General features: G+C 45.8%; 1 protein-coding gene across 1 annotated transcript in view; it reads right to left on the bottom strand.

Annotated features, from left to right (window-relative positions):
- The window catches only part of LOC121444067 (tubulin-specific chaperone D), a 147,584-nt gene that overhangs the window by 14,792 nt on the left and 119,653 nt on the right, over window positions 1–13,139 (bottom strand). The window contains exons 22-28 of the mRNA XM_041645813.1: window positions 11,915–11,937; window positions 7,175–7,206; window positions 5,578–5,640; window positions 4,529–4,605; window positions 2,804–2,885; window positions 2,144–2,262; window positions 496–587 (exon numbers count right to left, since the gene is read on the bottom strand). Of these exons, the coding sequence (XP_041501747.1) occupies window positions 496–587; window positions 2,144–2,262; window positions 2,804–2,885; window positions 4,529–4,605; window positions 5,578–5,640; window positions 7,175–7,206; window positions 11,915–11,937 (488 nt within the window). The remainder of the gene's footprint in view (window positions 1–495; window positions 588–2,143; window positions 2,263–2,803; window positions 2,886–4,528; window positions 4,606–5,577; window positions 5,641–7,174; window positions 7,207–11,914; window positions 11,938–13,139) is intronic.

The raw sequence follows: 13,139 nt of genomic DNA on the forward strand, positions 1-13,139 counted from the left end.
AGACTGAATGGGCTTGCAGAACCACAGGGAGCCAGAGAAGGCAGACAAGGCCCTCACACTGCATCTACAGACAGAAGTCACTAAGACACAGGGTTCAGGCATTGCTCCCTTTGTCAGCCTCAAGCTGAGGCACAATCCCCAACTCTTCATCCATTTTGTTTGTTAATTTAGCAGTATTGGGCATAGAACCCATGGCCTTGTACATGCTAAACAAGCACTCTAACCCTTGGCTATTCCCAAAGCCAGCACAATGCTTTGGTTTGTGTGTGTGTGGTTTAAGGCTTCAATGTTACCATGGCTGGCCTCAAACTGCTGTTCCTCAGCTTCTGAGGTGGCTTTCAAATGAAGATACAAATGTTCCCTGACAATGCTCTAGAGGGGGAGAATTAGAAAGCAATAACAAAGCAGCTCTATACATTTCTGCTCTCTGCTAGCTAGCATGGCAGGTAATCCTTGTGGTGCCTGTTGGTGCCCACCTGCCAGGCCAGGGCTCACCTTGAGATTGCCTTCAAACCGTCTCTCCTGGCCTCAGCAAAGCTCACATCCTTGGGAGAAGTACGGGTGACTGTTCTTAGACCTGTGAGAACCTGAGGGCAAAAAAGTCCCCCAAATCAGTAAATAAGTATCAGCTACAAAGTAAACATGTTTTTTAGAGACAGTCTCCATAAGCTTGCAAACCCTCCTGTCTCACTATCCTAAGTGCTGTGTGCACCACCAGACGTGGCTGTCAGCACACTTCTGTTTCGGACAGAGATGTGGCTCTGGAGCCACGGACACAGCAGCCATGGGTGGGGCTTGCCAGGAAGTTCACGATTCAGTTTCTGGAAGAAAGTTTGAAAAGAGATCCCATAGCCTCCCATCTGCTGCACCCGAACTCCAGCACCTGCTATGAATCTGCCTCATCCCTACAGGAGATTCCTCTCTATTGTTCCCATCTTGGACAGGGGATAGCTGACATTCTAGATCTCAACAATAAATGAGCAATTATAGTTTTATGTTTTCTCCTACCCACTGCCCTCGACCAGCGAACATGCGCACATGTGTGTGTACACAATCATACATGCTACAGCCTGTGTGTGGAAATTAGAGGGCAACTTGGTGGAGCTGGTTCTCTCTACCTTTATGCAGGTCCTAGGGATCAAACTTGGGTCACCAGGCTTGCCGGAAAGTGATTTTATTCACTGAGCCACCTTGTAGGCCCAGGGCTATTACTTCGTAAACTGATAGCTCAGTTCTAAAATCTTTGTTTATCCACATTTCAAGTGAATAAACCCCAGGGTGAGTTCAGTTATTACAACAGCTATACTCGGCTTTGTACAGGGTTCAAGGGCCTACTTGTCACATCATCAGAACTGCCTGATCCCACAGGAGGAAAGAGAACCAGTATACATAGAAGCAAACATGGAGTGTGTGTCTTACTGCATCCCAGCTTGTGTGGCAGGCAGCAGGGGCAGACAGAGTAAGAGCACCTGGGGGAGGAGGTGTTGGTAGGACCAAGCCTAGTGTTTCAACTCAGAGGGGAAAAGTGCATGGTCTCCAGAGTCAGGCTGGAGGCACGCCCAGGTCTTAGACAAGGACAGGTGATAGAGGAGATGCTGAGAAGGAAAGACAATGGGGAGAGAGCAGGCCACACCAAAGCAGAGGAAGCAGTGGGAGAAAAATAATAGTACATGATATATTCTTCTATGGCACAGGCAGAAAAGAAGCCCATAGGACACCAGGCTGAGACAAGAGGCTGGCAGCCTCCAACCATACCCAGCCTACCTCCCACCATGACTACCAACAAGGTGGGACACAAGGCACATAAGGAACATAAAATTTCATAAGAAATTTTAACTACATGGCTTTATTATTAGGGAAATAAATTGAGATGGTTACAAGAATAGAAGACACATGCCAGCACCAGCTTCTGCATAGAGGCTACCATTTTCTCATCAGGAAGCCAGTTTCTTCAGACAGAGCCTCCTACCCTACAAACCTGAGCACAGCTCTCTATGCCTTGCAGGAGCAGTCAGCCGCCATTGCTTTCATGGCCACGTGTGCTAATACTGAGAATTCCCGCATCAAATTCCCAAGCAGAGGTGTGCGGATTACTTGCCAGCCCTTCCCATCTGTGCCCCCTCGGTGCTGTTGGGACCCTCACCTGCTGCAGATGACCCCTGAGAAGGAAACCTGGAAGGGCACCCAAGGCTGAGGAGAAGCCACAGCGGGTCATCTCCTCTGGGCTCTGGAGCTCAGCAAGGTACTGTGGAATCAGTTCCCCTAAAAAGAAAGAAATATTTAGAAGTGGCCTGTGTCTAGTGGTGCCCCTCAGAAATACAAGTTAGATGTGTAAGGTGAACCAGGACAATGATGCAGACATACCTTCAAAGTGATAGATAAGCTATAAGAAAATTTGTATAAGGTGGTTTTAAGGTTTCCTTAAGATTTTTGTTGTTGTTATTGTTGTTTTTTAAGACAAGGTTTCTCTGTGAAATAGTCCTGGCTATCCTGGAACACACTCTGTAGAATGGCTGGCCTAGAACGCACAGAAATCTGCCTGCCTCTGTTTCCCGAGTGCTGGGATTAAAGGTATGCACCACTACCACTAGGTTCCTAAGATATTTTTCCTTTATGTCTGTGTTTTGTTTGTTTGTTTGAGACAAAGTCTCTCTATTTAAACCAGGCTGGTCTTGAACTCACAGTGCTCTCCTCATCTGGCATTAGGGAAATGTACTACTGCTAAACCTGGCTTTCATAAGGAATTTTAACTACCTGTCTACACTATGATCCCTGCTATAGGCCCAGCATACAGCACACTTACTCTCAATGGTAACAACTGCCTCCCCAGCCTCCTTCATGTAGTATTCGTTGCAGAGGGCGGCCAGGGCCGAGACAGCTGCCTCCTAAAACAGAAGACATGAGTGAAAAAAGGGTCTAAGAAGTCCTCAGCCACAGATGCGTGGGCCACTGCAATCTGACAGTGATTATGTTTAAAAACAAATTAAAGTATGTCATTGCCACAGTTTCTCTAATAAATCTTCTGACTCTCCAGTGTGTCTACCAAACCTGTCAGATGTATCAATCACCTTAAATTCTATGCACTAGTAACCCTAACGTGAGAACTCTATTTCTTCCAAACAGTACAATTCTTATGTATTCCTATATGGCACAGTTAATGTAAGACAAAACATGCTTCTCTTCCCAGCAGCAGCAATGTGGGGATTGAGTGTCTGTTTACAAGGACAAGGGGCTCAAGGCGGCCCTGGTAGAACCTGGTGTTATATAGTAATAAGGGCGGCGGGGCTGCGTCCCCAGCACCCCAGCCGCCTGGCTAGCTTATGCCCGAAATAACAACACACAAACTGTATTCATTTAAACACTGCTTGGCCCATTCTCTTCTAGGCTAATTTTTACATATTAATTTAGCCCATTTTTAATCATCTGTGTATGGCACCCCAAGGTGTGCTTACCAGGAAGATTCTAGCCTATGTCCATCCTGGGTCGGAGCTTCATCCCGGGAGCAGGGCATGGCGTCTCTCTCAGGCATCTTCTCCCGAGAGGAGAGCTGTCGAGACTGACCTCACTTCCTCTTCCTCCCAGCATTTTGTTCTGTTTACTCCACCCACAGGGCCAAGCAGTTTCTTTATTGTTTAACCAATAAAATCAACAGATTGATATGACACTCCCACATCATGGTGTAGGGAACAGGAGGGTCCACTGGCATTCCGCACAGAAGTGTATGCAGAACAGAAAGGGTGAGGAACCAATCTTAGCCCCAGTAACCCTGATGGAGACGGGATGATGCAGGGTCACACAAATCAGAAGGTGGCGATGTGGCATCTCCCTAACTCCCCACCTCCCCTCTGCAAGAGATGACTCGACCTCAAATCAAACCTTCCATTCCACCCCTCCCCAACTGAGGAGGGGCAGGGAGAAGATCAGCATGGAGTCCCTCAGAACATCACAGAGTTGAGACACACACTAATTAAGCAACAAAAAATATGATCACGGCCAGTGGGACTCGATTATGGACAGTTTTCAAAGAAAATTCTGAGATATCAACCATGAGACCTCCAAATTTAACCAGGCAGACTGTATTTAACCAGGAAGAATTCCACAGAAACAAAAGAGAAGGAAGTGCAGGACAGGCAGGGGCTCATGCTTCCGCACCTTGTCTGGCACGTCAAACATCAACCATTACAGCCCACGGCCTACGAAATGGGCTGTATGTCACAGCTCCAATCCCGAAAGATGAACATAAGCGAGCATCTAGTTGCTCAATCTCGTCTTCATGTGAATACTTTCCCAACCTGACCTACGGCTACCAGAACTCAGGTGTGACTGGGCACGTTATCACTATCAAAATAGAGAAGAAGATTGGTAGAAATAAAAAGTGTAGTGAGGAAGGGTAAAATTCCTGGTTACCATGGTCACTCTAGGCTGCCTGTGTGAACCACGCAGACCCGAAGATGGTGCTGCAGACTGTGAGGTTAGCGCATGAAAGGAGCGCTACGGACAACAGGGGAGAGAAACCCGCGTGGCATACCTTGATCTGCTGTCGGGAATGGCTGGAAACAAGGTGAAGACTTCTAAGAGTGTCATCTATCAGCCACTGCCAACCATCTGGTGAGAAAGCAAAGACAACGGCTAACCTGCCTCAGAGTACTCAGCCGACACTCACAACAACAGACACGCATCCTGGAGAAACTCCAAAGTGAACATTCCCAGACCGCGTAAAAGTCCAAGGGCCCCAGTTCCAGGAGGAAGCCCACCTCAGGCTGCTAAAAGTTAGCTCCCCCACACCCTGCTGCTGCCACCACTGTGTAGAAAATGCCATTCCCTGTAAACCAAAGACTTGCACATCACGATAGAGAACTCCTCTTTTGTAACAGCTGCAAGCTTTAAGACATTTTTTAAAGATTTATTTATATATTCATTTATTATGAATACTGTGTTCTGTCTGCATGTGTGCCTGCAGGCCAGAAGACGGCACCAGATCTCATTACAGATGGTTGTGAGCCACCATGTGGTTGCTGGGATTGAACTCAGGACCTCTGGAAGAACAGTCAGTGCTCTGAACTACTGAGCCATCTCTCCAGCCCAAGTGATCTTATCTTATCTCTTTCTCTTAGACAATCTTTCCTGGTCCTGTACAACTTAAACCTAACTTCAACTCAACTATATCTAATAAATGGACTGGAGATATGCTTGCTCTCTGTTCAGCTAAATAAAATTAGTAACTTTAGATGAGGCTAGAGCAGACTTGAGGGAGACTGCCCTCTGTCTCAGCAATGAGAACCATCTGGGCAATAAATAAGTACCAGGCAAGGAATGACCACAAATTTCCAGGACTGGAGACCATGGTGGCAGGCAGAGCCACAGCTAAGAGCACCAGTAGAGGATTCCAGAAGAACTTCCCACTTCCCTGTCCTTTCTAGAAGAGGATGGCAGGAGGTGGCAGCAATTCCAAGACAAGATGTACCAATACTGCGGCCCTTTAAACTTCACCCCACCCCAATGAGTTCATCTCTTATTCTGTAACCCAAATAACAGTATTAAGAAAATGTTATCTGTGTCACTGAGGAAAGCACCTACCGATAACGGTGTCGCCTTTAAAGGGCATTCTGGAAAGTGACAAATTCTTTATTAAAATGCACACTGTGGAAAAAGAAAAAAAAATTATTTTCCAAAAGTGTATAATCAACACCTAACTCTTCCACCCACCTTCATGCTGGCCAGGCCATAAGCAAATCCAGGCTATCTCCCCAGATGGACACGAGGAAGAAGATACTCCAGACCTAGCGTGATGACCCCTCTTAAAAAGACCTGTGGGAGCCAGCATGGTGCATTTAATTCTAGCATTCAGGGAGAGAGAGGCAAGTGGGTCTCTGTGAGTTCGAGGCCAACCTGGTCTACAAAGTTAGTTTGAGGAAAGCCAGAGCTATTACACAGAGAAACCCTGTCTTAAAAAACCAAAAAGGAGGAAGAAAAAGAAGGAAAAGGAGGAAGGAGGAAGAAGGAAGGAGGAGGAGGAGGAAGGAGGAGGAGGAAGAAAAAGGAAGAAGAAGAGGAAGAAGGAAGAGGAGGAGGAGGAGGAAGAAGGAAGGAAGGAGGAAGAGGAAGAAAGAGAGAGGGGGAGCGGGAAGGAAGGAAGGAAGGAAGGAAGAAAAGAGAGAGAGAGAGAGAGCAGGCTGTGGGGGACAGTCCAGAAGACATCTATCTCCCCAAGTATAGTCAGAGTCCACTTGGACTTGCAGAGCAGTTCAAGGGTCAAACAGACAGTTTTGACCGGTCTCAACTAGGGCTACACCAGCACACCAAAACCTGCTTCCCCCGCCCTGCCCCCACACACACCAGACTAGGATATCAGCTGCCAATGTGGCCAGTTCTGGCCAGGATATCTGGAGATACCCCCCTAGACAAGCCAGGAAGAACCTGGGTTTTCTATTACATTCAACTAACTGGGAATATTCATCTGATTATGCTGTGAGATCCCTGTGCACACTAACACAGGATCTGATTAACCATTCTGCAATGGTATAATGCTTTTGTACAATGTAAAGATCTGTCACTTGTATTGGTTTAATAAAACACTGATTGGCCAGTAGTCAGGCAGGAACTATGGGCGGGGCAACCAGTCTAGGAGAATTCTGGGAGAGGAGAGGCTCAGTCTGCAGCTGACACTCAGAGGCAGAGAAAGCAAGATAAGAAGGTACCAAGACACAGGGCTAAACATAGATAAGAATTATGGGTTAATTTAACTTGTAAGAGCTCATTAACAATAAGCCTGAGCTAACAGGCCAAACAGTTTATATATTAATATAAGTCTCTGTGTGTTTCTTTGGGACTGAACGACTGCAAGATCAGGTGGGACAGAAACTTCTGCTTACACCATCCCTTACTCCACAGAACTTAGTATAAAGAGAACATCTGCAGCTGAAATACCCCCAGATCCACCACAGCTACCAGACCTGTGGTATGCAAAACAAATCAGAGCCCCAGAGCTGGGAAATGGAATAACTGGACACAGCAGAGCATGTGCACAGACCACATTCCCATCTTCCTGGGACAACAGCTAGGATCTCCAACAGAAAGAACTGCTACCACTTGGTATTTGGGGGCCTGGCCTGACCTCAGAGTACTCTTCCCCCATACTGGAATGAAGGACAGCAGTTTCTGGCCCCAGACATACCTGCTTGTCTCATAAGCTCTCCTCCCAGACCCCTAAAAAACAAAAGGAACAAACAGTTAAAATCTTTTATACATAAAACATGCAACACCCCTCCAACTGTAACAGTTTCAGTTAGGGACATAGTCTGCCCAAAGTGTGGGCTACATTTCTGGCAAGAAACAAAAATCTGTGGCAAGATCATCCTCTGGCAGACGATCGTCCTTTGAGCTGTCAAAGGAATCTTGGTCACACAGAACCAATCTCAAACGCTGCTTAACCACACTTCACAACAATGCCAGGGTGACCACTGTGCGGTCCAAAGCAGTGGGACACTAATGTTCATCATCACCCAGCCTGCCTTCCAGAAGCCACCCAACCTGGAATGCTAGCAAGCAGGAGCTGGGAAAACAGTACTGGCTTTGGAGGCTCCGGCTTCTGGCCCCAACAGTAACAAGATCTGCCTTAAAATTAGGAAGCCAGCTGGTGCAGGCCTTTAATACCAGCTCTTGGGAGGTAAAGACAGGTGGGATTGCTGTGACTTTGAGGCCAGCCTGATCTACGAAGAGTGAGTTCCAAGACAGCTGGTGCTGTTACACAGAAAACCCTGTCTTGAGAAAAATAAAAAACAAAGCAAACAATTAGGAAGCCAGAGAATACATGTGCTACACAGCAGACTTCTAACACCGCAGGCACCACCACGTAAGTCACATGGGCAGGTGTGGGTGAAGCCCTAATGAAACCCCTGGATGTCCTGTGATGACAGGCTCAAAAGAGACAGAGATGCTTAGCGGGTGAGGCCATGAAGGTCAGAGCCTGCAGCACAGACACAGAGAGTGGCACGGAGCTCTATGTGCCAGGAAGAAAGAAAACACACAGAAGAAGAGGGCAAGATGCTTCTCAGCTACCCAGGCTGAGCACAATCGTCATCAGCTGGGAAGGAAAGGCCATAGCAGGGTCCTCATAGCGACTGTAAATCAGCAGCAGGTTAGCACCGTTCTAAACAACCCAAGCTATGATGCTGTCTTGAAAGTGTTTAAACAAAACCAGAAAAAGTGTGTGCGTGTGTGTGTATGTGTGTGTATGTATATGTATGTGTGTGTATATGTATGTGTGTGTGTCTGTGTGTATGTATATGTATGTGTGTGCGAGCGTGTGTGTGTGTATATGTGTGTGTGTGTATGTGTGTGTGTGTGCGTGTACGTGCAGGCACACGTGCATGTATTCCAAATCCAGAAATGTAAATTTTGGGAAAGATGGAAATTTAATGAAGAACTACCAGGAAAACAGGACCACAACTAAAGAAATCAACAACCCAGAAATGTTCAAGCTGATAAAGTTCACACGAGGTCACTAATGCAGCTATCATATCCCTCGTGTTGTCTAAAAGGACGGAAGGAAATGTAAGCAGAGAGAGGACACAGAGTGATGTGGGATCCCCTATGTATGTTGTGATACCATTGGTTAATAAGGAAACTGGCTTGACCTGATAGGGGAGAACAGAGCTGGGGGGGGGGGGACTAAACTGAATGCTGAGAGAAAGAAGGGCGGAGTCAGAAGCCATGTAGCCCCACCGGAGACAGAACTTTATCTGGTAAGCCACTGCCAAGTGGCCATACACAGATTAATAGAAATGGCTTAAATTAAGATGTAAGATCTAGCTGATAAGAAGTTCGAGTTAATAGGCCAGGCAGTGATTTAAATAATATAGTTTCTGTGTGATTATTTTGGGGCTGAGCAGCCAGGAATGAAACAAGCGGCCTCCTCCAACAACAACAGAGAACATGAACACTTTAAGAATTTGGATATGTAAAAGAAAAACTGTGCCAAATGTAGTTAACAAAAGATTAAAAAGAGCAGAAGAAAAAATTTAACCTAAAACAACAGGAAGCAGGTCTGTGGTACCAGGAGTTAGGGGAGGTATCTACCTCAGGGTGGTAGTTACAGGGTATGACTCTGTAAAAGCATCCCAAACCTTACAAGATTAAAATTGATGAGCTTTATCATAAAGTTTAATTAATCTACAGGATAAACAGGATAGGAAACCCCTATATCTGTCTTCCAACACGCAGATGAGAAAAATAATGAATACACATCTGAAGATCTAGACACCAGGCTAGGGCCTCCCAGAGCCTCTCATTGCCAGCGACCCTGCTGGAAAATCAGTCTGACCCCTATATCACTCAGAAATACAGTGTGACTGCCAGCAGCAGCCCAATCATCACAGGGGTCTAGGACCCTATCTGGGGACTGAGATGGCACCTCTTTGACACCTTGTGGCTTTCCACAAGCTCTCCAAATAAAATCACATTGTTCTTCCAAATCTCTATACTATTTTAAACGGTCTCTTCTGTAGCTTTAGGCAAACACTGCAAAAATTAAATACATTTTTAAAAAAATTATGTGTATGGATGTTCTGCCTGTGTGTGTATCTGTGCACCATCTGCACGTCTGCTGCCTAGGGAGGTCAGAAGAAGCACTAAATCCCCAGAATTGGAGTTACAGATGGTTGTGAGCTGCCACGGGGGGGGCTGGGAATTGGACCTTGGTCCTCTGGAAAAGAAGCCAGTGCTCTTAACTGTCATCTCTCTAGTCCTCCAAATTAAATTGTTGTAGTACGTTTTCTGGGGGTCATTTTATCCTACTGCTGTAAAAAATAAAAAAATTTTAAAAATCAAGGCATTTTTATTCAGACCTGGACAAGGTTTAGGAACAGGTCCACACTGAGACTTGTGTGGTGGAGAGTTCTGACAGGATACTCTCAGCTCCACAGAAGCTCTCGGGCACTGCATAGCTCACTGTGTGCACCTACCATCACTACCTACTCTTAAAGGTTTGGAAAGCAGTCAATAAGACACACAGGAAGTGAGGCTTCCCACTTAGAGAGTACAGGACAGTAAGTGCTCAGCCCCACGCCACAAAAAGAAATAACACAGCAAGAAATGAAACAGAGTGGGAGGAAAACGGGGAACTCCTGCGTCTCACAGAACTCAGATCCAGAATATACAGAGCTCTGACTGCTCAACAAGAAAAGGAAGCGGTGAGTATTTAAGAAAGCGAACGAGGGCTGGATGTGGTGGCACACACCCTTAATCCGGCCCTCAGAAGGCAGGCTTGAACTCTGGGTTTGAGGCCAGCCTGATCTACATAGGGAGTTCCAAGATGGCCAGGACTATGCGGAGAGACTGCCTCTCAAAGGGGAAAAGGGATTGAATGAATGGTCACTCCACAGGAGACCACAGGATGCTCAATACCATGTAGTTACTGGGGACACATAAACCACATTCTCAAACAAGACAGGAACATGATCACGACTACAGTATGCCACTGCAGACCACACACACTCAGGTGTGGAGTTGGTTGGGACACAGGTTAAGGGCTGGGTGATCTGCAAAGAAATCTTCTAGTTTCTTAAAGATACACACCTGCCGAATGACCCAGGAAAACTATTCCTCATATACCCAAGGAAAGGGACACACACGTACACACATGCTGATGTGCCCAGCAGCTTCATTCCACACTGCACCCTGAGCTGAGATGACACCCTTCTTAGGAGTAAACGTGGACAAAAAACACAGGTATGATGGAACCACAAAACAGGAAAACTGAGGCAGGTGAGCTGCCGGTAGAAAAGGGCCAAGTGTAGTGGTACATTCTTCCAGCACTCGGGAAGCAGAGGGAGCTCTGCAAATGCAAGGCCAGCTGGTCTACACAGTGAATTCTAGACCTGCCGGGGCAAGACAGTGAGGTCCTCCTGTCTTCAAAAAGAAAGGGAAATCCCTGGACTGGTGAAATGGTTCAACAGTCAAGAACTCCAGCTGCTTTTCTAAAAAATCCAAGTTCAATTCCCAGTGCCCATGCAGCAGCAACCATCTCAAAGAAACCAGACACCTTCCAGCCTCCTTGGGCCCTGCATGCATTGTTGTCTACAGACACACAGGCAGGCAGAGCATCAATATGCATAAAATATTTTTTTTAAAAGACCACAGTGAGGCATAGTAAGAACCTACCTAAAATAAAACAAAGCAGAAAAACAGCATACACACTAACAGGAATGAATCCCAAAAACACACTAGAGAAAACCAGACCTAAAGGCTTTACATATCATCCCATTGGCACAGACTGCAGAGACAGAGCACTCGAGGTGGTAGACCCAAGAGTCAACAGCCACCAAAAGCAGAAAGGCAACCCAAATGGGCAGGACACAAGTGTCTTCAATCACAGAACTGCCAAGGGTACACTGAACTGTGGGGTGCCATGACTTGTGACTTCAGCTTCTAAAATGCCTAAAGACACCAAAGAGTTACAGCCTCCACGCCCTTGAATCCTGGGCTAAGTGGCAGCTGCATATCTTCAAAGTGAACATGTAACAGTTCACAAAGTTAAAAATGTTACAAAGTTACAATGCTACAAAGTTAACATGTAACAGGACAGATGAAGGTTAGCTATTAGCTTAAAAGTACAACAAGGGGTAGCAAAATAGCTCAGTAGCTGAAGGTGCCTTCTACCAAGGCTGACAACCTGAGTTCAATCCCTGGGAAAGCACAAGACAGAAGGAAAGAATGAACTCCTTCAAGTTGTCCTTTGACCTCCACCATTGCACATGGGACGTGTTTTATACACACGCACATACACACCACACACATACATGCATGCATACACACACACGCACACAAATATAATGTAAGTGCTTCAGTAAACCAGTTGTTACAGACAACACACATTTCCATTACACACATAAGAAGTTTTACTCTGTAGGCTTACCTATAGAGATGCCGATCATAAAGCTAAAATTAAAGAATGAAAAGTCAGTTATTTAAGTTATTTAGGTTAATTTGTCATGCATTAAACGGTGGCTATCAGCAACATAAGAATGATGACAGGGTGACAAATTTGAGCTCTTAGTTGCCAGGGAGCCAGTCAGGAAGGTCAGAAGACAAAGGCCCACCTCATCCTGGCCTCGGTTATGTTTTTCAGGTTCATTTCTCTAAAGGGAAACTGAGGCACACAGACATGAAGAAAGAGGGTGGCCCCTTTCGTCCTGGCCCACTGATCACCACTGATCAAAACTCATCATGCCAAATGGATCTGGTGTTTTCTGTCTTCAGAAAAACTCAAAAGTAATTTAGTTCATTGTTAGTTCCACCAAACTCTTCAGACATACCAGAAATTCCTACAAAAACTAAAAGCAGCATCCCTGTTACTACCCACATTCCTCAGAAACAGGAAATCCTGGTTCAGAGGACACAGGGGCTCCATTTTCTCAGCCTCTTCATGGGGCTGCCACCCTCACCTCCACACCTCACTTCCAATACTGAGCAAGGATGCCAGGCTCTGCTTCAAAGCAAAAAATGTTAAAACTAACCAAATGGCCTCATCACAGTCATTATGATCTAAGACAAACCGTTATTATAAAAAGAGGAATAGAAAAGTATTTGCAACCGGAGAGGGTACTCAGGAATGTGGAGAAATCTTAATTCCTGGAAAATACCCTGGATTCATACTTTGGTGTGGGAGGTCCTTCTGTCTGTGTGTTGTTGCTTTTATCGGTTAATGAATAAAGAAACTGCTTTGAACCTATGGCAGAGCAGGGCTGGAGCCGGACGAAACTTTACCCGTAAGCCACAGCCATGTGGCGATACAAAGATTACTAGAAATGGGTTAAATTGAGATGTAAAAGTTAGCCAATAGCAATCTAGAGCTAATGGACCAAGCAGTGATTTAATTAATATGGTTTCTGTGTGGTTATTTTGGGAGTCTGGGAGGCCAGGAAACAAACAAGCGGTCTCCTACAACAATACTTTTTTATGTCACAGAAGGTTTTGAGAATCTCCAAATCCCAGAAAAGTATACATGCTTCCCATTCCCTAAAATGTACAACATTTGGGATTAAATTTCAGGAGAGTGGAGATTAGGACCTCAGGGTCAAAGGTAGAAATGAAAGGACGTTGTTTTATGGGTACCCAACTCTCCAGAAGGACATCTGATC

This window comes from Microtus oregoni, unplaced genomic scaffold (assembly GCF_018167655.1).
Source record: "Microtus oregoni isolate MIOR12 unplaced genomic scaffold, Mior012 000117F_ref0000505, whole genome shotgun sequence".
NCBI classification, from domain to species: Eukaryota; Metazoa; Chordata; class Mammalia; order Rodentia; family Cricetidae; genus Microtus; species Microtus oregoni.